This window comes from Chroicocephalus ridibundus, chromosome 1, assembly GCF_963924245.1.
Source record: "Chroicocephalus ridibundus chromosome 1, bChrRid1.1, whole genome shotgun sequence".
NCBI lineage: Eukaryota > Metazoa > Chordata > Aves > Charadriiformes > Laridae > Chroicocephalus > Chroicocephalus ridibundus.
This window is the reverse complement of record NC_086284.1, coordinates 152,356,566-152,383,110: the sequence shown is the minus strand read 5'-3', so window position 1 is coordinate 152,383,110 and position 26,545 is coordinate 152,356,566. Positions and strand designations below refer to the sequence as shown.

Sequence of the window (26,545 nt, the reverse complement as noted above, 5' to 3'; positions counted from 1 at the left end):
GGACATGGGGAGTCGGCAGTGCCTTTCTGGACGGGGATGGGGACGGGGACAGGGACGAGGACATGGGAATTCAGCAGTGCCTTGATGGATGGGGAGTCGGCCATGCCTATGCCTTTCTGTATGGATATGGGGATGGGGAGACGGGGATGGGGATGGGGAGATGGCAAGCCAGCAGTTCCTTTCTGGATGGAGATGGGGAGTCAGCAGTGCCTTGATAGATGGGGATGGGGAGATGGGGAGATGGGCAGTGCCTTTCTGGATGGGGATGGGGAGTTGGCAGTGCCTTTCTGGATGGGGATGGGGAGATGGGGAGTCGGCAGTGCCTTGATCGATGGGGATGGGAAGATGGGGATGGGGAGACAGGGATTCAGCAGTGCCTTTCTGGATGGGGATGGAGACGTGGGGATGGGGAGTTGGCAGTGCCTTGATGGATGGGGATGGGAATGTTCTGCTCCAAAGCAGAGATTTGGAGATGCAGGGCAATGGAGAGGCAGTTTCAAACCTTCCCCCTGAGTGAGGTGCCGTGCCTGCTAATGCTGTGTCATAGAATCATAGAGTGGTTTGCATTGGAAGGGACCTTAAAGATCACCTAGTTCCAACCCCCCTGCCATGGGCAGGGACACCTCCCACTAGACCAGGTTGCTCAAAGCCCCATCCAGCCTGGTCTTGAACACCTCCAGGGATGGGGCATTCATAGCGTCTCTGGGCAACCTGTTCCAGTGTCTCACCACCCTCATAGTGAAAAATTTCTTCCTGATATCGAAGATAAATGTACCCTTTTCCAGTTTGAAGCCATCACCCCTTATCGTATCACTACATGCCCTTTTGAAAAGTCCCTCTCCAGCGTTCTTGTAGGCCCCCTTCAGATACTGGACGGCTGCTATAAGGTCTCCCTGGAGCCTCCTCTTCTCCAGGCAAGAGAAGAGTTTACGTGCTTTGCAGTGTTTTCCTGCTGTGGATCAGCCGTAGCAGAAAGCATTGGTGTGGTTCGAGCTGCCACAGCACAGGGAGGGACGTTGGAGGTAGGGCCTGGGGACAGTGAGGGATTTTGTGCCCACCGTGCCTCTGACACACGAGGTTATTTGTGCAGCGGAGGCCAGGCTGGTAGAGAGGCCCATGTTTCCAGCCAGGGTACCCACTGTTGAAGACGTGCCCCTGAAGAGCGTATGTGCCCCTGAAGAGCGTATATGCCCCAGCAAGTGTTCCCAGCAGGCTGGCAGAGCTGCTGTATTTATTTTTACAAGGAAGGCCGTCCAACAGGCTGAAGTGCTTATTTTTAAACCCACACGGAGGGAGTTTGCCAGCGGTCGGGCACAGGCTGAGCCTGGCACAGGCAGCAGGGACCGACAGCAGCATGGCTGCCAAGCACAGCACTCCGCGGCGCCTGCTGCGGCTGCTGAACACCCATCCTCCCAGCAGGCAGAGTTTAGCCTGCTCATCCCTGTGCTAAAAGCCTGGTCGTGTAATTTTCTCTTCAAGAGTTGAGGCTTTCTCTGTCACTCTACTAGGAGCTTCCCATTTTGCATGTTATACATGGGTGGACCTTACGATTTCTTCTGCAGGCACATCTGGCAACAGCCGTAACCCCTCATATCCCCAGAGATGGTCTGTCTGCCCTTCTCACACCAACCCACAGGAGACTGCCTCTTCTTCCCCTGTCTACACAGGACTTTGATGTTTTCCCCACCCCCTTTCATAGCTGCCTTTAAAGACAAGCAAAACAGGCAGTTACCCACAGCCTTCTCCCGTGGGTTCCTGTGTAAACTTTGCAGCTCTGTTTTCCCTGGACTCCTAGCCCTGTCATCACCCCCCCTTCCTGACCTTCTAACATCCCCCTTGAACGCAGCCGTACCTTCGGTCTCTTTTCTTACTGCAGAGGCTCTAATGGCTTGAACCAACCCTCCCCCCCACCCCCACTCCTCGGTTTATCTCTTCTCTTTCTCTGCTGCAGCCTGATCACGGAATGATGGACAAGCTAAAGGTTGAGAAAATACAGTAAAATGCCTTTCTTATCCTGTAATGACCAAAAGGGAGGACAAAGCCTGATAAAAATGACAAGCCAGAAGAACTGAGAGCCAAACCCTTCATCTGCCTGTCCCTCAGCGGACAGAAAACACTTGATAGACCTGCCATGATTGCAACTGCCGCAAGCCCGGAAAGAAAGGAATTAAGTACCGAGCCAATTAGAGCTACAAGTTTCTGGCCAAAGAAATGTCCTTCTGCTACCTGTGAAGAGAATAATTCAGAAAAAGCTGAAGCGGGCTGAGCATGAGGAGCGGGTGGAAAACACCTCTTTAGCCTTGTGTTTTATGGCCAGAGGGCTTTGCTTAGCATCTGGCATCTGCGTAGTCCCACTGCAGTGATGGAGGCTCACATGACATATAGATCCAGCTGCTCACTTGGGCCTATCTCTATTTTCAACCAGCTACTTTACTCCTCTGTTTTTATTGGCATGATTTTTGACAGCAACGACTAGTGCTGGATCAGCCATTTCCTGCCGGTGAGTGACCAGGAGGCAAACATTTCATTTGCTAAATTGTCCCAAAGGCAGTCTAAGGCTGCTCTGCAACAAAACACCGCTAGACCTGTGACACGGTGTGCTGCAAACAAAGCTCCATCCACCTCCCATTTAAATAAACCGAACCTGAACAGGCCACAGGGAGAGACCGTTGGGGGAGATAACAGGCAGAAGGCTTGCTGTATTCCTGTGGCTGCTTGAAGTAAGCAGCACAGAAACTTCCACAGATTTTCAGCTCTCCTTCCTTGCTCCTGAGTCTGGATGGAGACTGAAGGAGGGCACTTTCTGCCCCGTTAGGTCTGCCCTGCTCAGCCTCCCGCCACCCTTGTGGCTGCTTCCAGCCCTGCTTGTCCAAATACCTCTTTCATCTCAGGCCATCAGGTTCTCCAGCTGGTAGGAGAGGTGGCACAAGCAAATCATATCCATCAGGTGGTCTCTGTATGAAAACACGGCCCAGAGCTAGATGAAGCTAATGCGTGGTTTGGGGAAGAGGGAGCTGGGGAACCTGTGTCATGTCTCTGCCGGGTGGCTTGGGCTTGACTCCACAGCGTGTTAGCCTGGATCAAATTGCCCTTTGCATCACGCTGTGAAGACGTTTCAGACCCCCTCCCATAATTGTACTCGAGGCTGTGTGACACGAAACATCCCCCCTCCCCTGCACATGCCAGATTAAAACATCGCATGAAACACAGGTATAGAATCATTGAATGGTTTGGGTTGGAAGGGACCTTAAAGATCATCTAGTTCCAACCCCCCTGCCGTGGGCAGGGACACCTCCCACTAGCCCAGGCTGCTCAAAGCCCCATCCAGCCTGGCCTTGAACACTTCCAGGGATGGGGCATCCACAGCTTCTCTGGGCAACCTGTTCCAGTGCCTCACCACCCTCATAGTGAAAAATTTCTTCCTGATATCTAATCTAAATCTCCCCTCTTTCAGTTTAAAACCATTACCCCTCATCCTATCGTTAAACCCCACAATTAAAACAGGTTTAAAAATCTAAATATATATGTTCTGAAAGAGGCAGGCAAGGAAGCACTAGATGCAATGTATTTGCCAACAAATGTGAGCAGGGAGCCAAAGTACTGAGTGAAAGGGAATGGACTGGCAGCAAAATCCTTGTAATGTTACCTGAATGCTAACAGCTGAGTCTCAGTGAAGCCCCAGAGCCAAATTTACCTGAAGCTTTGGGGATATCTGAATTTGGTCTTTTTGACCAGAGGATTGGTCTTTTCTAATGGCTGTGATTCAGCCTAAACCCCTCCTTCTTTGCACACCTAGAGTTAGAGAGGTGGGGATGCAGTCTGTGCTTGTCAGTTTGCACCTTTCTCTGAAATAAGGCACTCTCTAAGGAAGAGTTGATCCCCACCAGTAAAGCAGGCCGGCCCTCCTCCCGTCTGACTCTAAGGTCCTAAAAATGGTTAAAACCCATCTAGTGCCAGAGGACTCTTGGGAAGCCGCAGTCGCCACACATGGCAATGCCCTGTTCAAGCAGGATCCAGGGAAGTCTGCACAAATGGAGTCAGGCGTCTCCATGAAGTTCAGGGTCACATTTAAACATACGTGTTCAGGATGGGAAAGTTTCTGCTCTCTGACCCACCCTAAGATGGGTACCTTCAGCAGAAATGGAGTCACTAGGCTAGTCACAAATGCAAGCATAGCCCTGCAGGGTCAAGTTTCACCTTTCTGAGGGCTTCATCCGAAGACCACCTCAGACCTGTACAATTTCAAACCCCCAGTGATTTCTGTGCTGTAATCCTGAGCAGCATCACTCACTGGTGGCTCCAGACACTGGGCCACATCACGTCACTGTTCCTGATGCGAAGTAGGTAAATGGCCAAGTGCACAACAGGCTTTTCCCAGGCAGGCAAGAACAAACTGGACACAACAGGTAAACTGGTCCCAGCAAGTGTCTGGCAAACAGAAGATCCAACCCTGCTGCTAATGTGGGTAATGAGGAGGGAAGACTACAGGTAACCAAAAGCCCTCTAGAGACCAAGACAGAAGAGGAAGGGACATGGGTCAAACGGTGTTGAGGAACTCGGCTCCTCCTACACTGCCTCTGTAATGATTAGCTTCACCTTGGCAGCAAAGAGGCTCACTTAACTCATGGCAAATAAAAGATCTTCCTCTATCGACGTATAGCAAAGCTGAAAGATGAGGGGGCTCAGAGGGACATGGCTTTGCATCACTGGTTAGCAGCCATTCCACGCATTTGCAGCAGTTTTCCTCAGCAGCGTTACAAATAAGGCCCAAATGTCTCAAAGTCAGCATTTATAATCTGACCGTGGTCCAAGCCTATCTCAGGGACTTTAGACTGAGGTCTGTATGCAACAACCATGGAGGAGGAGGAGGAAGAGGAAAGGTGGCTCTACTCTGGCTCCTCCTCTGGTATAAAGCTCGTCCCAGGACCAACTCTGCATCAAGGTCCAGGAGAGGCCACTGGGCAAAGAGCAGCTGCTGGTGCTTTGGAGGAAGGTCTGAAGTGTTTGGTCAGAGAGAGCGAGCTGGAGAGGAGGCAGCTGTGGCCGAAAGGGGCTCTCAATCCCCTCAGTTAGTGAGGTGTGTGACTGGACTCTCCCTTTTTGCAGTTTGTGTCACTGGCTTTAGCAATGTAGACACCTTTGGTTTGTTATGGTTTTGTTTTTTGTTGTGGGGTTTGTAGCGTGGTTTAGTGTTGTTTTTTTTTGTTTTTTTCCCCTGGGATGACTAGAGATGAAGTTGCAGCCTGTGAAATGTGGGCAATTTAACATGGGCTGAGCAGCTTGATCCACTTCTCTAGTAAGTATATTTGCCTCCTACTAAGGTGTTTTAACCAAGGTCAGTGGAAATAAACACCACGGCCAGGCAGCTTGGGACAATTAGCAGAAAACATAAAGAGAGCCAATTTGCCCGAGCTGGTCAGATCAGGAAACGACAGCCCTCGCAGGTCTGAGGCTCTGAGGAAGGAGACATCTTTCAGCAGGAACTTTTGTAAATTCTCCCTAGGCTGATGCAAACCAGCATAATTGTGCTGGCTGAAGTCAGGGAGACACACTGGTTGATCCTGGCTGAGCACTTGGGGTATGTGTGCTGAAGGATTTTGCTGGATTTCTTTAGCATTTTGAGGTTTCTTTTTTTTTTTTAATCTTCCTGCAACTAGTTCTTCTCCTGATGTTTTTGGTGTTGTTAAGCAAGGGTATCTGCTTGTTCAGACACAATTTATTGGGTAGTTGCTGCAAGACCTTTTTGCCAAAGAACTGGAAAGTCCCACTGCAAAGGTCCAAGTGAACATAGTGGACATCCACAGTGTGAGAGTAGTTCTCCACCAAGGTGAAAATCTGTCTGACAGGCGGAATAAGGCCACATTTGCACTCTGAGTTAGGTGACAAAGGCTGGCAGAGGAAATCCCTGAAATCAAAAGGCCCTTCCTATAAAAGCAGAGGCTTGTGTTAACATGGCCCAGTGCAGGGGGGCAGTTTTAATTAAGCTGGATCAGGGTGCTTTTTTCTCAGATGAAAAGTAATTTAGCTTCCTTGTGACCAGAGGACAGGAAAAGATTTTGCAAGAAAAAAACTGTTGGCAAATGAGACACCTCTTTTTGGCTTTATGATCACTGTGCAACCAGGCTTAAATGTTCTGGGAGCAAGTTCCATCAGCTCGTTTCCAGCCATGGTAGGTCCTGAAATAGCAGACATCAGACCTATGACTGGTTCTTCGACCTAGCAGTGCTATTTTGGCAGCAGGCCCAGGGTTAAACATAACCAGAGTCATTTTCAGTCCTTGCTCTCCTGAAGGTCAGTGGCCCAAATGGTTGGATGTTTGTCTTAGCTGTTTCCGGACAAGGTCTGCATTTTGTAACGATAAGGCGAAATTCAGAGATCCTCATGTTGGCAATCTCCTGCTAACTCTTAATTAGAAGGCATTTTTTTCCTGAATAAGGATGTCAGGATTTGGTCATCGGCAGTTTTTAATTGTTTTGACTATTTTGAGCAGGGTGTTCTTTTGTGGCTGAAATAAAGGCTCACTGCTCCATTTTACCTCCAGTCCATGACTTTCACAGGATGGCGCAGCTCATTCTTAGCATTAAGCCCATTAAGCCTAGTTTACCAGATCCGCCCATTTCCAGGAGAGACTTTGAGGTTCATGCATCTGCTCAGGTCACATGGAAGAAGCAGTCTCCCTCTTAGCAATAAGCCCGGCTCTCTCTGGCTTGACATATGCCTTCTGAGATGAGACTCCTCCCCTCTAAAGCTCCCTCAAAAAGCCATCAGAGAGGTCAGCCACAAATTGGTCCCATTTTTTCTGCCAGACCTCTTTGGCCTTGGACTTCTCATCCGGTAGCATGGCACTGTATCTGTGAGGAGGAGAAAAGTCAGTATCAGACAGGAGACAAGGGGGCAGCTATTTCAAGATCAGTGGCCAAAATGAAAAGGCAGGAAGCAGCAACAGATTAACCCTTGCAGGACATGCCTACACCACACAGAGTAACAGCGTAAAGAGCCTTGAGCTCCTGCTGGCTGGACTTACACTGGGGCAAGAAGCATCATGGCCATATCAACAGATACTGAGTCCTGCACCATGAGGACAAAACAGCTCCGTCTGCATAAGCTGGAGACTTGCTGGGTTGCACACAGTGGCTTGTGGCTAGTACAAAAGAGACAGTGCTGCTGTTGCTTTCAGATGTCCCCTGGGCTTGGTCCAGATTGGTAGGAAATAAGAGTATTTGTTGTTTCCCTGGCCATGTGGGGACCTGGGATTGGCATGAGGATTGGCATGGAACTTGGCAAACAGACAAAAGTCTAGGAATGTACAGAAAGACCCTGGGCACCATATCCAAACTATTTTGGGACATTCAGAGCTGTCCAGATAGATAAACCGAAAAAGTGGTTAAACACACACAAACTACATGCTGTTAGATTGTTTTCTTGTGTTTCTGTGGGCCATGGCAAACACCACAGCAAGTCAGATTTTGTCAGAAATACCAAGACGTAACATTTCTCCCATTCCCAGAACCAGGTGCTGGAGGCAAGTTCCCAAAGGATGGAAAAGAAGGAATAAACTGAGACACTGAGTTAGAGGAAGGCACTCAAGGGCATGGGCAGAGGAGCGTCTGGGGTCCCTGTGTCCTGCCCTTGGGGGAGACACACAGAAGAGACTTTGGATTAACAGAAGCCTGGTTCGTGTGGCAGAGGGAACTCTGAGGCCAAAACTCAAATAGAGCGGGTTTCCAGGGAGCAAGCTGATCATCCCCTTAGCATTATGATGGCTAGATGAGACAGGTGAGGAACTTACGTTATGGAGTTGAGCGCAAGTTGTTTTAAGGTTCTCAGGTCGGCATTCATCCCTCCGATGGCCATGAACACCTCGTAGAAGTCATAGGAGATGCCCTTTGCCCCAAAGATAGGGGGATCATCGGGGCTGATCACAATGGGGTGCCCTTCAGCCATGAGGTCGGCTGCGGGGTGGCTCCGCAAGTCAGCTACCAACATCAGGACCTCAGTGGGGAAGCGTGGGAGACAATATGACGTTGAGTTATTGCTGTAGCTGTGATTGCATTATGGCACCCGTCACACCATGTACCTGCTATAGCTGCTTGTGTCAGCAGGTAGTCGTCAGGGAGGAAGAGCCTCCAGAGGACTGTTCAGAGCATGTTAGGCGTTCTGCTCTGAACTGCTGCAGAAGGAGCCTGCTTATTGCCACTGGCTATACAAGGAGATGGGTTTCTTAAATTAATCACCTAAATCAAGGCCAGTGGGGTGAATAACTTCTGCTTATTTTTAACGATTTGACTGTGGCTGTTTCAGGAACAGTCTTTTGGTTACGTATTTGCCGTGACACTTAGCTGGGGGCATCTGGAGCTGGTATCAGTTCTCTCCTTCAACGCTCACACCGGTACATCTCTACCCCAGAGCATCCCTTCTACTGCGCCTAGGGGACAATGCGCACCACGCTAATGTGTTGCAAAAGAGTTGCCCCTGGTTATGAATTCTACAAAACCAAAAGGACTCCCAGTTGCTATCCCGGTGGCTCAGCCTCTGGCCCTCTTGGCTTTGAAGTATTTTCCATTATATCTCTTTAGGCACCTCCCTGGCTCTGGGCCTCATCTCCTCTAGGGAGGACCTTCCCAGGTTCCTCTGGGTAGGAATTTAAATGGTTTTGAGCTGACTGGTGTTACAAGCCTTATGCATAGACAGCGTGTATCTTTGTAGCAGACTGCAGTGTAATGTGGTGCAGAGGAAACTGAGCCAGCCTGCGTGCAACAAAACATGGTAAATCCCATTCCAGTATCCCAGCCCCAAGACCTAAGCTTCTCCCAACATACCTGGTTGGAGATGGGACAGACTTCTACAGGAATATCCCTCTTCAAAGACAAACTTTTGGCTACTGGGTGCTTAATGAGGGCAAGTCCGTGGCCAATCCGGCTGGTATTCAGTAGCAACGCATCCAGGACGTTATTGTCTACAGAGGTGCCCTGCCAGTCTGAGCAGAGACAGGTAAGAATCACTGCAGTGCTGTGAGCAAATATATCCTCTCAAACTGCTAGACGGTTTTGTTAATAAGTGTCTCAGTCGCAAGGGAAGAGGGTTGCTCATGCTCTTGAGTTCCCGCTTTGCATTTTCAGTGAAACAGGGATCCAAATCTGCCCAGGACATTGCCCAGTGTAGAGATACCCACTCATCTCATCTGGCTTTAGATGTCCACAGTCTTGCTCTTATAGCTAAGCTAATCATGTTGGTCTCTGTTCATAGTCAAGGGAGAGGACTAATCATTTCTGGGGAGCAGACTGGGCTTTAGCATGAGATGTATCACACCTCAGAAGTGCCTGTGATGGCTATAAAGTGAGGTAGAGTAACTAGTTCAGATGTAGACATCTTCTCTGTAGATGTCAACGTGCAATAAGCCTAACATACAAGTTAGACACAGCTGTCATGCATGGTTAGGATAAATCCCACCCATACAGACCAAGTAATATATTGCCAATAATAATACATTTCCCCTGGAACAAAGGGCAATGATCGGTTACTTTGGTGAGCGTATTCAGTTAAGACTTGAGGCTGGCTGAGACATTCCTTCACCTTAAAATGTAAAATAATGGCCGAGTTAGTTATTCTTCTGCTGCTGTGGATAGGAGGTGAGCACTGCTCCGAGGAGGAAATGGCTACTAGCGATAACTCTTGCAGCATGACACAGGAGAAAGACACTGAGAAACATGACGTCTACAGTCAAGAGCGGGGAACAGGTAGGGGAGGTGCCGTGGAGGGATGCTACAGCGACAAGCTGATATCAGGAGAAGCATAGGGAAAACCGATGACACACACGCATGCGTACACACACATCCACACACATTCCATCATCTTGGTACAGCCAGGCTTACTTCTCTGTGCTTTGCAAGACTGCACCTCAAGCAATAACAGGCCTTGAGTCCTCATGCTTACCAGTCTCCCCAGCATGGAAAAAGTATGGCAAGTCGACCCCCAGGGAATATGGGATAGTCAGGGCATCCTTCAAGTCCCATAAAGAATGACCTTCATCCTCATCACCAACCTGGGAGAAAGAGGAAAGGTATTTTTGAACATGCTCTGGAAGATGGTGGGACTTACAGCTATGTATCACTGAGGTGCCAACTGTACTGAAATTGCAATGCTGCGGGACAGGGAGCTGGTTCTTTCAGGGGAATTTGTGAATTACCCTCAGCAAAATCTTTAGCTGGAGGATTTGCGATTCGTTTACACGGATTTCAGTACAGCAGGAGAGGATCTGGCTCTGGTATAAAACATTTGCCACATTATACGTGTAGTGCTATTGCACCTCTAGTGGTTAACTCGAAGCCACAGAAGAAATACGATTACCAGGTCGAAGCCCGCCAGGGTGTCTGGGAAGTGGGCTCTGAGTGCCATGGCAGTGACGATGGCTTCTTTAATCTGGGAAACATTCAGCATCCTAAAGAGCAAGAGAGAGAAAGCAGTGCAGAGGCTCGCCCCCACTGGGCCTGCCTTCTTTGGGTTTGAGTTGTGAAATGGGGGCCCCAGGGGTATTTCCAGAAATGCAAGTTGCTCCTAAATCTGACAACCAGCTTCAGGTCTCCAGAGTAACAGCAGTAGAAAATTGGTATTATGAAAGTAAACCCCTGAATGACCAGGAAATGCCTGGCTAGACCCTGCTGTCACTTGAGTTGAGGCACGCTTGTCTAAGACTCACAGGATTTCCCATCTACCAAGCAGGGAACACAACAGCCTGGAGAGAAAACATTTAAATTATTTTTTTTTCCTCTTGACTGTTTTACTGGGAGATGAGACAGTAGTTGCACTTCAAGAAAGTTTTAAATTTAGCTTTCTTCCAGCCCTATCGGACTTAAACATCACAGTGCATTTTGCAGATGGGCTCTGCCCATACCCAGGCTGGCCAGGGGCAAGACAGCACTGAACTGGAAACAGCATCGTGCCGAGCCGGAGTGAGTAAGTGCCGCTGAGAGGTCTGTTCTATTTGCTCAGGATCACCTCACATGACTTCATGGCATCTGGCTGACTTGGAGAACAGCCTTGTGCCCGACTGTGAACAGCAGCACGAACATACCGTACCAAAGGCTGTCGGGAGAACAGCATTCGCAGGGTCCCGCGAGGACCTTTGCAATACCGAGTGCCCATACTCGGGCACTGCTGTCACTGCTTCAGCTTCTGCAGAGAGGAGGAGTATGTCCAGGCTCGGGAAGAGAGCACACACGGCTTGGACACGCACGCACGCAACCCTCCCCTTGCTCATTCCCGCACACAGGGTCCGCAGGCTCTTGTCCCTCTAGCGTATGCCATGAGCTAACCCCGGTCACCCTGCACGTACGCAGACTTATATAGATGATTTCTCATCCTCAGCCTTTTACATGTGCCAGGGAATGCTTCGGGAGTCAACACCCCAGGTCTGATGGCGCACGCGGGCATTGCTAACCAACTGTGGCACTTCAGCCCAGCTCTCAGCATCTCTTCTCCTGCCTGGACCCCTCTCTCCCCACCACCGCCTCCGCCGTAGCACGGCCAGCCCCGTTCAGCCTTTACCTGTGTGCTGTAAATATAATCTTGGCTCCAAGAAAGTCAGGGTGTTCCTTCACAAACTGCCTGGTCACTTCCTGATAGGTTGCCACGGACCATGATTTATTGTGCCGGGTGCCATCCAGTTCATACACCTGCAGGACAAAAAAACACACAGTAAGCAGAAGCTGGAAAAGGCATTTTATTGTAGGGTGGGAGAAATGAACTGAAGAAAACCTTGGGAGAAGCAATGCGCTGCGGTCCTGGCAACAGGGCAGAAAAAAAGCAGTTAAATCTGTGCAGAACATTTTCTTCTCGAAGCCTTTACCAGCTGGCAAGAACCAAGGAATGGTTTTCCTCCCTCCTATGTGATACAAGAAACAAGCTTCTCCATGTTCAGACATGGCAAGTAAGTGCCCTTGAGTACCCAGAGGAGACCACGACCTCTTACTCATGTCCGTATCAAATGCTGGAGTGTTTTGTCCCGTCTGGCGGCTCACACACGCTCTGTGCCTTGCAGTGGCAGTCTGTCAGCCAAGGCAGCCCCAAGGCACGTGAGGGCTGAGCTCCATAAGCTACCAGCTGGGCTGGGCTTCTGCTCCCCTCTGCCAGAGGTTTGCTCTGTGACCTTGAGTCAGTTGTTTAGTCCTGCCACACTTTCCCAGCTCCCTGGCCGCAACCTGGGAAAAATAATCCTTTTGGTACGCTCTGTCTCATCAACTTACTTTGTGAGTTCCTCACTACCAGGGCTCTACACGGGGCTTGTGCCCTTATTTCAGCAGGGTTGTAGACCCCGCGTGCCCTGACCGATACCAACCCACAAAGGCCCTGCCTGGCATCGCTCATAAATGGTGGCTGAAATCACTCTGTCTGTTCCTTTCTTATATTTCTTGCCTTTCTTTTCTCTTTCATCCTTCTCCTCCACCCTTCAACTGGTCCACTCTGCCTTCTCGCTTGCCCTCAGGTGCTGCCCCTGGCAGCGATGCCCCTCGCCAAGCCCCTGCGCCCCGCCATGCTGTGGCATCCCCCTTGCAGGTGGCCGCAGATGCTCGGGGGGGAATTTTCCCCTCTGCGGCCCATGGGAACACGAGACTTTACACAGCTGAATTTGCAAACACAGCTGGGTTTGGGGGGCTTTTCCGCAATGTTTGCTGTTTCGCACTAAATCCTGACATTCATTTACTCTACTTGAGGGGCCGCTTCTGGTGGGCTTTGCTGCAGGGCGAGGTTTTGCGGCGTGTCAGCGCTGCTGTTCAACCCTTGTGGAGGATCTCCATCCCCCACAAGCATCTCGCTGTTCCCATCACACCCCGCTCACCTCGACTTCCACGGCCAAGCGTTTCCCTCCCCTCTCATCCTGCTCCAGCCTAACTGGTACTTTCCTGCGGGTCGAGGACGGCAGCCCAGCGTGTCCCCGGCTCCTCGCAGCCCTTGCAGTGCTACCCAGGATGCAGGCAGCCTCTTTGCCTGTTCCTCGCAGCACGCCGAGCTGCCGGGTGCGAGTAAGCCCCGGGGAGGGAGGGGGGGCTCTGGAGGCTCCCACGCCTGGAGCCAGCATTAGGGGCTGGATGGGAAGCAAATTTTCCCTGCCAAGCCTCTCTTCAAAAGACATTGCAACCATGTCTAAGGGCTGCCGGTAAATGCAGGGTATTTTCCAGTCAGACCCACGCACTGCTATCATTGCAGATACTCTTGGCCCGGAAACCTGTGCGACCTGGGGGGATGCCAGCACTTCGGGCTGTCTCACAGCACAGGAATTTTGACATTGCTGTTGTTTTCTCTTTCCAGGTACCCCAAAGACAGATGGTGACTGAGCTCAGGGCAACTGGCTCATGACCAACCCCCAGCAAAGTAAGATACATAGAAGCTTTTTGGTCTTTTCCCCCTCGTTTTTTTAACTCCTTTTCAATGCACCCTTCTCATCTCAGGCAGGATGGAGTGCCAGCCTGCAGCCTGACACCAAGCCCTCTTTCGCTATGGGGCCAGCTCGAGCCACAACAGGCCAGGGTTAGGCAGCCCCGCTCCCCAGCTGTTGGAGCGGAGGCAGGCACAAAGCCAGATCAGCCTCCAAATTTGTCACAGCACCTGCCTGTCCTCCCATGGGGTGGCTGTGGAGACCTGCCCGGCAGCAGCGGTGGTTGCTGGGGTGCAGACATTCATCTGCAGCTGGCCCAAGCCTGCCAGCCATTGCGTGCAAGGGCAATGATTTAAGGAAGTTGCTGGCAGGCACTTTTGGGAGTTGGGCCACTGGCAGGACATCAGTGTGGCTGCTTCATCTGCCTGACATTGCGGTGCCAGCAGCAAGCTGCTACCTGCATTCCCATACATGGCCTGCCACTGCCACCTGGATCCTTCAGGTGCTGACAGACGGACCTTGCACAGCAGCTTCATTCCCATTGCAATGGACATGGAGGTGGAAGGTGTAGTGAGGGAGCGGCAGCCTTGGTTCATTTGTTTTGTCAAGGAATCTGCTTCTCTGAGAGAGCTCCCACCCACCACGCTGCCCCACTTGGAGCTGGTCTGGAGAACCATATGGAAAAGGTGTGTCTGCAGTGTCGAAATTGCCACCAGGGAAGTAGGAACTGTTATAGTCAAAGAACGGTGGTGGGGTCTGCTGGTGCTTGGGAAGACATCGGGACAGTGCGGGATTGTAGGACAGTCTCACCAGCTCCAGGCAATGTGCAGGGAGAAAGGTCTAAACTATTGCCATCAGATTTTAGTGTTAGTGGCAATGACAAGAGCAGTTCATACTTCACATAGCCAAAATTTTAGGTTGTCTGCAAACTGTGGAAGACTGTGCTTTGCCAATCAGTTTACTAGCCTGCTCAGAGAAGTCATTCTGAAACAAGTTACAGATTCTAAATAACATAACTCTTCCAGAGTAAGTCTCTTTTCAAGACGGGAAATTGTTACAGAAGCGCTGCCACAGAACAGGTGATTCTGGTGCAGACCAGCTGAGATGCACCTTCCCAACCAGCAAGATTTCGACCCAGCTCCCAGTCAGACTGTACAATGCAGGCATGTGCTGTTGCCATAGTAGGTATTTTCCTTAACCATTAAGAACAAAGTATCTCTCACTTTCAAGCCCTTGCCTATGCAAATCTCCAAGAAAGACCTTTGAATATGATCAAGGTTTTCCAGCATCCTTAGAAGGGCAGGTATGCAAACATCCAAAAACTAAATTCAAGATAGGGCTTGAGAAAAGTTATGGAGAAATAAGGATTTAAAAGAATACTAGAGAAGCCAAAAAATACGTACCGGAGGCAGGAGAGCTCTTATCTCGACATACTGTACGTTATCTTCATAGAGCTCCAGCAGCCCCTGGTAGAAATAGGCCTTGAACACAGGTGCATAGCAGATAAGTCCAGAGGCAATGAGAAAGACTTCTTCAAATCTTTTCCAAATGAAAGCCTGAGAAGGGTAGGCCAGCTCAGGGGCATCCGTCACCAGGGTCAAGTTTCTCAGCAAGCTGCAGAAAGCAGTAAAGAGAAGAGGAAGAATGAGAAGAACAAACAAGACAACCAACTTTCATCATGCAAAAAGCCAACGGCTGGCGGCTGGGTGTTCAGTACCAGAGGAAATAGGTTTCCTTCAGGATGGATGTGAGTTTTATTGTCAGAGACCAAGCTTTGTGGACGTGACGCTCTCCCACCCGCGTGCGCTGGGGTGCAGCAGGGCAGCAGCTGTGATGAAGGAGGTACGTGTTTTTTGGGCAGGACCAAGAAAAGATGGGGGCCCAAGATCTAACTCGGAGCCTCTTGGCACTGCAGTACAACAGGCATAACAATGACTGATACAACTAGGAAGCATACAGGACAACTGTCACCTGTATTTACTCCTGGCTGGTACAGATAATAGCCGACAGGTAAAAAGTCATACATTACATGTTCAGCAACAAGCAAGGTAAGACTAGTTGTTCAAAACCTGCCCCTTCCTTTTTTGAGGGTGAAATCTTGAGGAGTGATAGAGTTACAAAAGCAAGTATGATGTTTTTATATCGTAAGAATGGCACTCTGCCACCCAGGGTTATCCTTAATCCAAAAGTAGGCTAGTACACTACTCCTGAAGACAATATATTCTCCCAAACATCTCCAATGCATGTAAAAATTATGACACCCGGCCCTCTGTTCACCACCGAAAGGCGGACTGAGTCTCCAGGAGATGCCATGTACTGGACCACCATCAACCTGCTTACTAAGCCTGTAACTTGCCCTCGTACTTTCATATTGTCAAAATATGTCATCTCATGTAAGCAGTGGGAAAATGATCGTGAATCAGAATCCTTTCTCCCCCTCCAGTGGAATAAAACTGATATCCTGCCTGCCTTGCTGGTAACTTCTTCAGATTTGTCTGCTGGGAAACAACTGGTAAGAATCACACATCCTGGCTTTTCCTTGGTGGGATGGAAACGTATTTAATTTCTCCATAGACTCAGCTGGCGTATAAGCCTCTTTCAGAAATCCAGAGAGGCGGTGTGTAGTTTTATCAAGCAGAGTTTAAGGGAGCCAGTAATTGCAAGATTATCTAGTTGTGGGTGACAGGGAGAATGGCTGTGGCACAATGCTGCCGTCTGACAAGCTGAGAGCCTTCATCCCACATGAAGCCTTGCCTCTGGCAACACCTCTCCTCCCTCTGCCAGTGGCCACCTGAAGAAGAGTTTGCAGTAAGTTTCTCAGGCCGGTGGGCAAAGTCTAAATGGCAATACTGGGAGTGATTAACTTCATTCCTGGATGGGCAAACGGAAGCCATCGCAGCAAGCTATGGAGTTGTTTGCTTGCAGGCAGGTGGACTTCCCGGTCCATCCAGGCCCGACACTTACCTAGTGTCAGGGGCTAAGCAGGTTCAGATGCAAATACCTTTGACCATGCTTCATCTTTCACCCGAGTCTATTGTTTCCCCTCAGTAACAGTTACTGATCTTCAATAACGTTTCGTGTTTGATGTCTTGGCCCCCATCCTTGTGCAGTGCTCTGCAATGTTATATGGGAGATGTGGATTTCATTTGTGCTTTTATTATCTTCTTCCAGGAGGCTTCTGTGGATGGAATTAAAAACCGCCCTCCTAGAGACGTAAAATGTGATCTGGTCCAAACTCATAAACTAAGACATCCTGGGCAGGGACATCCCTTTTGAGTCCCTCCATCCCGCCCATAAAACGGAGCCCGTTCCCCCAGCATCTGCCTGCTGTTCCTCTCTCTAAGGACCCTCTTCCAGTGGCTGCAGTTTCATTTCTTCTTCACTCTTTTAATTTCTTTGCAGGGGAACAATTTTCAAAAGCAAAATTGTACATAAGAGAGACGCTTGTGCCACGTTAAGGAGGAGATTTTAAATGCTCAACAGCCAGGAAAATTCAGAGTTAAGGTTTCCACAGCAACTTCGGCTCTGCCCTCCCGCGCATTACAATAGGGGCTTTGGTGCCCATTATCACAGGACACTGGGCAACCCCAGCTGCTGTTCAGTAATCCATGACACAGAACTGACCGAGCTGGACCGTGGCAGGGGCAAGCAGCGTTTCGGGTGGGCAGCGGAGAGCACGGCAGCAGCGGGAGACACCGGAGCATCACCCTAGAAACCAGGAATGCGGGAGCCAGGGGGCATCTTGAAGGCACTGATCCAGCTGCTGGAGAGGAGAGGCTGTGCTGCAGCTTGGCGGGGCGGGGGAAGAGCTGGGGAAAGCATGGGGAAAGCAGACTTGTCCGCTCTCCTCCTGGCCTCAACCCTGGCCGAAGGGCAGCTCCCCACCAGCCCCACGCGCCAGGGGAGAGCACCTGCCCGCAGCCGAGAGCCGAGTTCCCACCAGCCCTGCAAGCATCGAGGGAAAAAACCTCCCCGTGGATCAAAAGGCTGTGCAAGCCCGTTCTCGCCACCCCGCGCATCTCCGTTTGAGATAAAGACGGGCGGTTCGTCGGGCTCCCACCGTTTCCTCCCCTCGCCCTGTGAGAACTCGGCTCCTCCAGCACCCGGCTCCCCTCCCTGCCTTTAAATCTAGCTGTACAAACTTGTGGTTGTTTGCTTAGCCTGTGCTCTTGGGCTAGAAACAGCAATAAATCCCCACACCGCCCTGCTCCTAAAAGCACATAAATCAAATTGTGCTTTTTTTTATAATCCCCTTCCCTTTGAGACTGATTATTGATCCCTATAACTGTTGAAGATTTATTGCATAATAGTGATCCATCCTTGATAACTGGATAATCTCCTAAGGGTTCAGGGGCTTTTGCCATCAGTAGCTCATGCAGATGAAGCAAAGCTTCATAAATACATTTTTTTTTTGCTTCTTTGCTGGAATGGGCCCTCGCCAGTGATCAGGTGCAGACTACAAATAGCCTTCCATGTCATGTCATATATGCACTGAACAATGCCATTGCAATGCATATGCCCAAAGGGGCACAACTGAAACGACCAGCTAAGGATTATTTATTTTCAGCTGTGGTTTTGCTTTCTCTTTTCCTGTTTTTTTCTTTTTCCCTCCCTAACTGTTTTGCTTTCTTGCGCTACACAATGCAGAAGCGGTTTTGTTGCCTTGTTTTTAAAGGGATTCTTTTTCCTGCTTCTTTTTTCTGTTCTCGATGGGTAATTATACCCCTCTCCTCACCGAGGTATCTGAATGTCTTCCAGTGGTGCATTAAATAGTGTGACTAACATCTGTCACATGTGGTTCATTCGCTTTCTCTCTGTTTCTCTCGTCCCCTCTTCTTCTCCCCAAGGGGAGACTTGTAGAGGGAGTGGAGTGCTTTGTTTCCGCAGTAGATTTTTATTCTCTTCCCCCCCCCCCCACCTTGTAATGCACACATTGCCCTATTTTTCTGTGAGATAAGGCAGTTGGAGGGCACGGAGGGGAAGGTGACGGTGGTCGGGGCAGCCGTTAGCGCCCAGGGGAGTTGTCCCCACAGCCTCGGCCATGGTGTCAGCTCCCTCACAGATGACTTCATCCTGGTGATAGAGAGCTCCGCTGGGCCGCCGGAGCTGCGCTGCTGGGCATGGCCTTCATCTGGGGAGGGGATGTGTGGGGGTGTGTGTGTATGTGTGCGCGCGGTGGTATTTTACAAATATCTGGAATGTCAATGCTGTTTCCCTAAATATCCAGGGGCATGCTCTTGCTTTCGAGACGGTGGCCATTATGCTGCATCTTAAGGAAAAAAATGTCATTCTCCTATACCGTAATTGATTGCGAAGTAAATAAGTGAGGATTATTTTTTCTTTCAAGTCTCCAAGCAAAATTCCCTTCCTCTCTCTGTCTCCTGGCCCATGGTCTCCTGACTCTCTCATAATAGCATCCTTTTGGAAGCTTACCAGTAACAGAATACTCCAGGGTCTTGGCCCATGAGACGTGTGTTTTGAATAGGAATGATTAAACCTTCTTTTGAGGGAAACAAACAAAAAGACTTCCTTCCAAAACACACACACACATATGTATATGTATGCATATGTACCTAAAAATGCAAACAGCAGAAATGTAATGCAGATACCTCTCTCCCTCACCCCTTCCTGGTCAGAAATGAAGTAAGGTGAAAGAGGTGCAGCCTCTCGGAAACATTTCCATTGTTCCCTTCACATTTGCTGATCCACCCTGTCTTGCATGAGAGCCCTTCCCTGCTGCCATATTCCCTTGATACTTCCTTGAAACCACCCAACTATCCATCCGTTCCTTCCTCTGACATCTGCTTTCTCTCAGCTTGTCAGTGCTCAAGGGCAAAGAGGAGTGCAGGAAAGAGGTAGCCTGGGATGCACATGTTCGAGTGACTGGGAGAGTTTCCAGAAAATGAGAAGCAGAACAGATTGGGGCCTATTCCTGGCTAGAGACCTATTTCCAGGCGGCCAAAAAACATTCCTAACCCCTAGACTAGTACCCGGGGATTAGGTGAAAATAGGAGGGGAAGCGCCTCAATGTGGCTGTTGTTCATGTGTTCGCACATTATGCGCAATGACTCCTCTGCGATTTTGTGGTGATGAGCACAGAAGGGCAAGAAATGAAGGACAACATACTCAAATAGGTAAGTCTGAGCACCCAGGATGCGAGAGATGCATGTTTGTACTTGGCTCTGGCATGCGTTTCCTGAGGAAAATCACTTCATTGGTCTCTGCCTCAGTTTCCCCTCTGCCCCTGGGGAAACCCTTGCAGCGGGGTCTGTCTTGTGTCCCTGTGCAGTGCCTGCCACTCTGAAGTCCTGCTCTGACTTGTGGCTACTAGACATTGTTGGACAACGAATACAAAAGAAGAGAATGCTTCTGAAAAGAAGTCCTGTTCCAAACAGGACCAGAGGGAACCAAGCAATGCACAGCTCCACCCTCCTAGATGTATGGGATGCTGTGGCCTCAGCCAGAAAGGGACATCACGTTACGGAAATACAACGAAGGGTTGCTCCCAAGACAGTTCTGAAATACCCAGTGCAATTGCTTGGGCTTCAAGGAAGTGAAGCTATTTCAAAATCCAACCTCTTGCACATTATTTATGGGTTTCCTGCTGGGGCTGAAGAGGGCTGGTGCTGTGGTCTTTCCCTCATCATCACTCCCAGTAGCAATGGAAGGGAGCTAATGGGGAACCAGTGTTCTCTTTGGAAGACGTAGATAAGTAACTTCTCACTGGATCTTATTTTTCTACCATATGTCAGGGCAGTTGAGCCTCAGGGTATAAAAGGTCAAGAGCCCTGGATCTGGCAGTACCTTCTCTTTGCCTTCTGGAAGTGCTCAGATCTCTGCAGGAGGTGGGTGGTGGGTGCCTCGGAGAATCAGCTCCCTCTGCCCTCCCCCTTGCTGTTGTTGGGGAGGGAAGGCAATACCATGCCAACGGTCTGGCAGCTCCGCAGCTTCCCAACCTTAACTTCCTTTCCAGATATGTAGAGCACAGAGACAGATGGCTTCCATGTGGAAGGGATACCAGCTCCCTAAGTGTTAATAGGTCTCTAAGAGCACATGCACTCGCTGAAGACCACTACAGTAAAAAACATGAAGTTTCACTTCGGAAATGCTGTAATTAGGGTCACCCACATCACCTTAATCCAGCCTTCTCCTTGTGTGTTGGCATATCTTTAATTATATGACACCCCGTACTATTTTTTTCCACAGGACCCCAGTCCCCTGGAGCACCGCGGGTGGCATTGCCCTCTGAATGGATCATTACTCAATATTTCCCTTTGTCCTCATCACTCAGTGTCTGAATTCATGCATTATTTAGTGTCCTCTCTCCAGCCCCCAGCACACCATGCAGAACTACATGCTTCCTCCTGGCCTTTTTGGTGAGGCTTTGGACCCTGGATCAATGGACCCTGGTTGGGGAGATAGGGCTCCCTCTTCCTGCTACCACCAGCCGGAAGGGGAACCAGGCTGTTCCCACCCGCCTGTATGTGATTAAATGGAAGGAGGTTGCTGAGCAGCCAGCTAACACCTGGTCCTGATGAAAGGCTGCCAGCAGTTACAGTAAGAGCTGCCTGCAGGGTGGGGAGCTCCTCCAAGAGAGTGAATGATGGCTTGGGGCACCATCTGAGGTGTGAGCTCCTGGACAGCTATAGAACGCCTCGCCTGTAAGGGGAGAAGCTTTGTTACCAGGAGGGTGTTGAGGCGGGGAGTGCCACCAGGCAGAGCACCTCTGTGTAGGGTTCATGGGCTCAGCCAGTGCCCTGTCTGGACCTAACCCCTTCTCTGAGGGCAGGAGGGCAAGTTCCTGGTGCCTGGGGGTCCTGTTGGAAACTAGTGCCCTATGCTTCAGTGTGGTGGGTGTAGCGGGGTTTCAAAGAGAGCCCTCAGAAAATAAGGATGATGTTTGGAAGAGGAGGCTGGGTTGAGTTTTCTTTTGGGTTGCTTTGGGGTTTTTGCTAGCGCATTAACTAACAAGAGTAGTTTGCCCAACTTCTTGCTCTGAATCAAGTGATGACTTTACAAATGACTTCTCTGCTGTTAGGGAGACCCTGTTCCTCAGCTACCTGACTTCCTCATCCTGTTCTTGGGTACCTCAGTGCATAAGACAAGGTCTTTCACCATGCAGCCCTGTCCCATGTTGGGAGCATATCCAGCTGGGTGCTGAGGAGAGGTGGTGGCAGGTCACATAAATCTGCTTAAACCCCTGTCTTCAATATGTCTGTGCAAAAGACTAGAGTGAGGGTGGACAGAAAACTTCAGTTTTGATGGTCTCTCACTCTGGTGTACTTAATGCTGCAGCCTTCAAGTTCTTATATTGCTATTCGCTTGGTCTATGTATGTAGCCCTAAACAGAGTTCCCTGCTTTCAGAGCAGCAAGCACACGGGAAAGCTGGACCAGAATGATCCCATCAGCTACACGAGACTATCATGAAGTACCGTCAGGCTTGCAACTCCTCTTCACTCACCTGCTATCGAACTCAGTCACGTTGCGCAGCTGTTTCCGGTAAGTCTCCAGCAAAACCCACTGGGAGCACTGGGCTGGCACTGGGTGAGGAGGGTGAGGCTTGGAAAAGCGAAACCGAACGGTGCCCGTGTGGGTGAAGCAGATGTAGCAGTCGGGGAGGTAGGTGGCATTGTACACCAGCCAGTCCACGCTCAGGATGGCATAGTCATGCAGGTGTAAGACAGCACCTGGTGTGAAGGAAAGTATATCCTAATGAGACGAGGCAGCTGAAAAGCAGGAACAGAGTTTTAATGTGATAATAGTTTGAGTTTGCCCATCCAGGGGCATCTGGAAATGCTTCTAGATGGCTGTGAGTGACTTCTCCCAGCAGAGAGACGGGGCGGCTGCTCTGCCTCGCTCATGTGGCCCCCTCCACATTAAATGTGGGGCAGGCAGAGCCTGACAGCTCCCTGGGAGCGGAGGGAGGGGGGGAAATCAATAGGGAGCTCTACTTCTCCACTGGGATGGAAAATGCTCCGAGTTATTAAAGGTCTTTCAGACAGACTTTGCTGTGAGCTGGCTCGGGCCCCGCTGATTTAAAGAGGAACTCGCACAGTAGGCAGCAGTTTACAAGGCGCACTAGCTGACTGGCAGACCTGAAGCAAGCCTCTGTATCTAAGCTGTTTGAATCCCGGCCTCAAATTCTGCCGTCTAGTCTGTGTCTCTTCTTTCGTCTCTTTGCAACTCTGGCGCGCACCAAAATCCCAGACCATGACATACCGGGGAATTGCACTCGGATGCAGAAGTACCGTCTACTTCTACCCCTTATCAAAAGCATGCTCGCTTACGTTGTGCATCTGCTGCTGGCCAGCACAAAGGGCCTTTGGGATGTTCTGTTGTTGTGCAGTATGTTGGCAACTGCCAGTCTTCCTGGCACAGGAAGCATCACCTGCATGCTCATCGTCCTCAGCCCATCCTTTCGTTTTGCTAAAATCTCTCCGTTTGCAGAGACTTCTTATGTTACTGGTGCTCGAATTGAACTTCACCTTTGTTAAGGGACGATACTGTGAGAGCTAAAGTCTTACAGATAGGTAATTTATTAGCCTAGGGGACACCTCATGGTCAAAAGAGCTTTGATGCCCTTAGGGGTAAAGGGAGAACAAGAGTAGGAGGAACAAACCAAAAGGCTGGTGTATATGTGACGTTAGACAAACTTCAAGACTATAATCTATAGTGGACTAATCTAATATAGACTATAATGTCTATAATCTCTCACTATGGAGGGTCTGACTGCTAAGATGCTGAGCAGCTGTGGTTACTGCTCTCACCAGAGCTAGCGTGACAGAATGGGCATGCCACGGCTGTCTAGATCTGACCCTCCTCTCACTGGCAATGCCACCCTCTTTCCTATGGGAGCAGCAATAGAAATTACAATGCTTGAAACAACAGTAATTCCCCAGGATCTCTGATCAAGACTGAGGCCTCTAAGACTTAGGTCCTACTCAAGCAGTTACAATGGTGTGATCTTTGTCCTAAAAGCTTACATCTCTTGCAAAGATTCTAAGAACCCATTTTAAGATCTCCTGGATTGAAAAGTTGGGGTTTTTTGTTTTGATTCCTCCTTGGTATCAAAGATACCCCATTGAAGAGGGAGGTACTTTAAAATTCCTTACTGTTCAGTTCAGCAGTGAAAGGGTAATGGCAACTCTGACATCTCAATCATTTATGGTAACAGATTAGGATGCTGCAAACCAGGGATTCTTTTGCCACATCAGAGGCTGGGAGGGAGAAGCAGGGAAGTGAGGAAGGTGGCTCTTATCCATGTGCTAGTGTCACAGTCTTGCAAGTGAAAAACGCTCCTGTGGAGAAGCTGCCTCCCAAATCTTCCAAAGCAGGACACCAACATGTTTCCAGGTAGCCAGATGGGTAAGGCCCTGGGACTTTGCATCTAAAGAGGGACTGCCTGGGACGGTGGCCATAGAGTTTATAGTTACAGGGATATTGGCAGTGTCTGCTGCAACTGTCTCATATCTTTAGTTAAAGAAGGCACCTTGTTCAAATGCTTCCTTACTGAACCAGAGATGCAGAGGGAGAATCTAGTCAGTTAGGAGTCAAGGCCTTCCTCCTGTGATCATCTCAACTTTGTGCTTCTCTGCTGACCTGTCAGTGCCTCGGGGACATGGAGACACCAGGCTTCCTGCTACACAGCCTGAGTGGCTTGGATTTCCACTTGGCTACAAATTTCTTCTCCTCCTTTCCATCACAACCCGGAGTACTGAGCTCTCAAACACTGCTTGTCGGAAGATGCACAGGGTGATGTGGCGATGGTATCCGACAATCTCATGCCATTATCTAACCTAGAATGTTCCAAATGCCTTAAAAACTATGTATGTGCTGCAGAGTGCAGAGACCCCTTTTGTCATAGGGCATGGCAGCCTATTAGCACATAGCTTGCTGCACAACAAGGGAGAAACAACATCTCTAAAGACAAGAGGGGAAATGCCTGCCCTTATAAGCAGACATCTCCTATAAGTGCACAGAGTAGAACATAATTAAGAAAGACTGAGAGAATGCAATAGCTTCTACGTCATGTTCTGCAGGTCACATCAACACAGGCTTTGACTTCCCTTTAACAATTAAAAAATGTGCAGTGTTGGAGGTAGCGCCTTCCTTCTCTAGTACACCCAGACTTTCCAGTAGACTTCCAGGCCTGCTACAGAACCACCTGCCCAAAAATTTATTGGGGGATGCAGCACTTATGGCTAAGTAGTGGGCTAAGGCAAGGTTGGTAGCCTGTCTGTGGTATGTGTGGAAAAAGGAAAGGCCCTGGCTGGAACACGCTGAACAAATATAAGTGTCTGTGATGTCTTGTTGTCTTTGCTTCCTCTGCCCTTTCCCCGCACTTGAAAGACTGAAGGATCCATATTGTAAGTTATAGCAAATGCTACAATTGCTGGAAATGTGCATTCGTCCAATCTTCCTCTCTCCCCCTGCCCCGTCCCCAGGCTCAGAGGCAGGGCTCTTCCTGGAACCCAGCGAGCTTGATTTACAGCTCTTGTAAGCTCGCCTGCAACCAAAGGTCTGCCACATCTCCTCATGCTTTGTCCCAGCTCTGGCATAGAAAGCAAAAGGTGAGAGGAGGATGACTAAGACAAGCAACCCTTGGGCCAAGCCTACCTTTCGGCATGCGTTTTAAGATGCTGAACACCACGCTCCGATCAATGAGGCCTTTTGCCCGAAAGAAGTGCATGCTTGGAGGAAACTGTCCCGTAGTCATGGCTGTTGCAACCTCCTCCATCTTGAGGTTTACGAGCTTTGTACTGAGCTGCTGTTCCTGTCTGCTCAGCACCAAATTGCCACCTGTCTGATGGGCTTTCTCCTCCTGCATTAGGGAGTCCCGGTACTTCCAGAGTGGGGTAGGAAGGCAGAGGGAAGCAAAATTCAGGAGAAGGTATGCCAGCCTTATGCCTTGCCCGGGTGGAGGCTTCATCTTACTGCTGCACCTGAGGGGGAATAAAAGAAAATCAGACCGCTAGCATAGGTCAGAAGGTGACATCTTAGCAATGACCCATGGGGATGTTAAACTGCTGGCCCATCCTGCAGATGTAGTGGGTTAATCAGATGTTCGGGGGAGCATCTGGTACCTGTGTCCCCTGTACTTAGGACTATGCATTCAGCGTTCCCCATGATGCTGTCTGCACACAGCAAGACCGTGGGCAGGCTGGAGAGGAGATGTTGCTCCCCAAGTCAGGCTGGCAGCACATCACACAGACCTGCAATCTGGCAGAGGTCTTGCCCTGGAACTGGGGAGTGGTGAGGTCAGGACTCTGGCTCGCGAGCTGGGATGGAGCCCCCTCAGAGCAAGGGATGCTGGTGACAAGGTGCTGGCCGTGCTGCCAGCATCCCAGGCAGGGAAGTGGGGGGGCATAGCACTTCAGGAGCTTTTAATTTTTGCTTGAGCTTATCAGATCCTGATTTCCTACAGTCAAGGCCTTGTTGCACCCCTATAATATATTCCAGCTATCAGAGGGGTTACTTTATGGGCAGAAACCCCCTGGCTTCCCCTGCAGTAACAGAGATGTGTCCCTTCCTTGCAATCCCAGAAGAAAGAGGACAGAAGTAGTACATGGGAGTAGTGAGAGATCACAGGAGACAGGCACACGTGAACTCAGAGAACTCTGCCCTTCCCAAAAAAAGCACAACTGCAATATAATCCTTCAACACCAGGCTTTAGCGACGCTCCACACCAATCCCTCCAGGCTGAAGTAGGCTGGAGAAAGGCTCAACGTTTTGAAATGGTCCCCTGTGAATTACACAGCAAGTCCCTGCTTGCGCATGTGTTTTCTCCTTCCAGCCTCTCCTCCACCCGTGGTGCCTCCAGCCCCTCAGCCTCCGCCCCATCAGTGGGTCCTGGGAGATGAAGATGTGCTGTGGGAGCAATCCGCTGGGAGCAGGGTGGGAGGGTTGGACACAGCCCCCTGTCAGGCCTGGCTCTGAGCTGAGCGACAGAAACATCCTAGAAGGCGCTATCTTATCCCTGGTGAGACTGACTCACTTACTGTTAACTTTCCTCCTCCTTGCATCCAGAGCTCATCCAGCTGCCGCCCCAGAGAGCAGGGAGCAGTTATCTCTCTTGCAAGCCGGCGCTGTCCCAGCAAAGATAAAAGAGTCGGGATCCGTCCCGGCAGTGCGGAGCGAGGCTCCTGCCGGCGCAGACAGTTCCTCTTCCTGTG

General features: G+C 50.0%; 1 protein-coding gene and 1 long non-coding RNA gene across 4 annotated transcripts in view; one reads left to right on the top strand and one right to left on the bottom strand.

The window, feature by feature from the left end:
* LOC134527020 (uncharacterized) overlaps positions 1-18,147 on the top strand; it is a 19,809-nt gene extending 1,662 nt beyond the window's left edge. Inside the window, exons 2-4 of one of the 2 annotated variants that reach the window (XR_010074065.1) lie at positions 13,306-13,368; positions 15,816-15,884; positions 16,544-18,147. This is a non-coding gene — a long non-coding RNA (uncharacterized LOC134527020). The remainder of the gene's footprint in view (positions 1-13,305; positions 13,369-15,815; positions 15,885-16,543) is intronic. The other variant, XR_010074066.1, reaches the window with a different exon arrangement.
* ADA2 (adenosine deaminase 2) lies at positions 3,548-26,545 on the bottom strand. 2 transcript variants are annotated; one of them, XM_063359349.1, is made up of 10 exons: positions 26,368-26,545; positions 24,990-25,315; positions 21,835-22,060; positions 14,776-14,986; positions 11,545-11,672; positions 10,348-10,438; positions 9,934-10,042; positions 8,820-8,977; positions 7,790-7,992; positions 3,548-6,851 (listed from the first exon to the last, which is right to left on the bottom strand). In XM_063359349.1, the coding sequence occupies exons 2-10, from the start codon at positions 25,300-25,302 to the stop codon at positions 6,743-6,745; spliced, it is 1,548 nt and encodes a 515-aa protein (XP_063215419.1). In that variant the 5' UTR covers positions 25,303-25,315; positions 26,368-26,545; the 3' UTR covers positions 3,548-6,742. The 2 variants fall into 2 exon arrangements, with proteins under 2 accessions (XP_063215419.1, XP_063215417.1); XM_063359347.1 differs by having other exon boundaries at positions 26,372-26,545.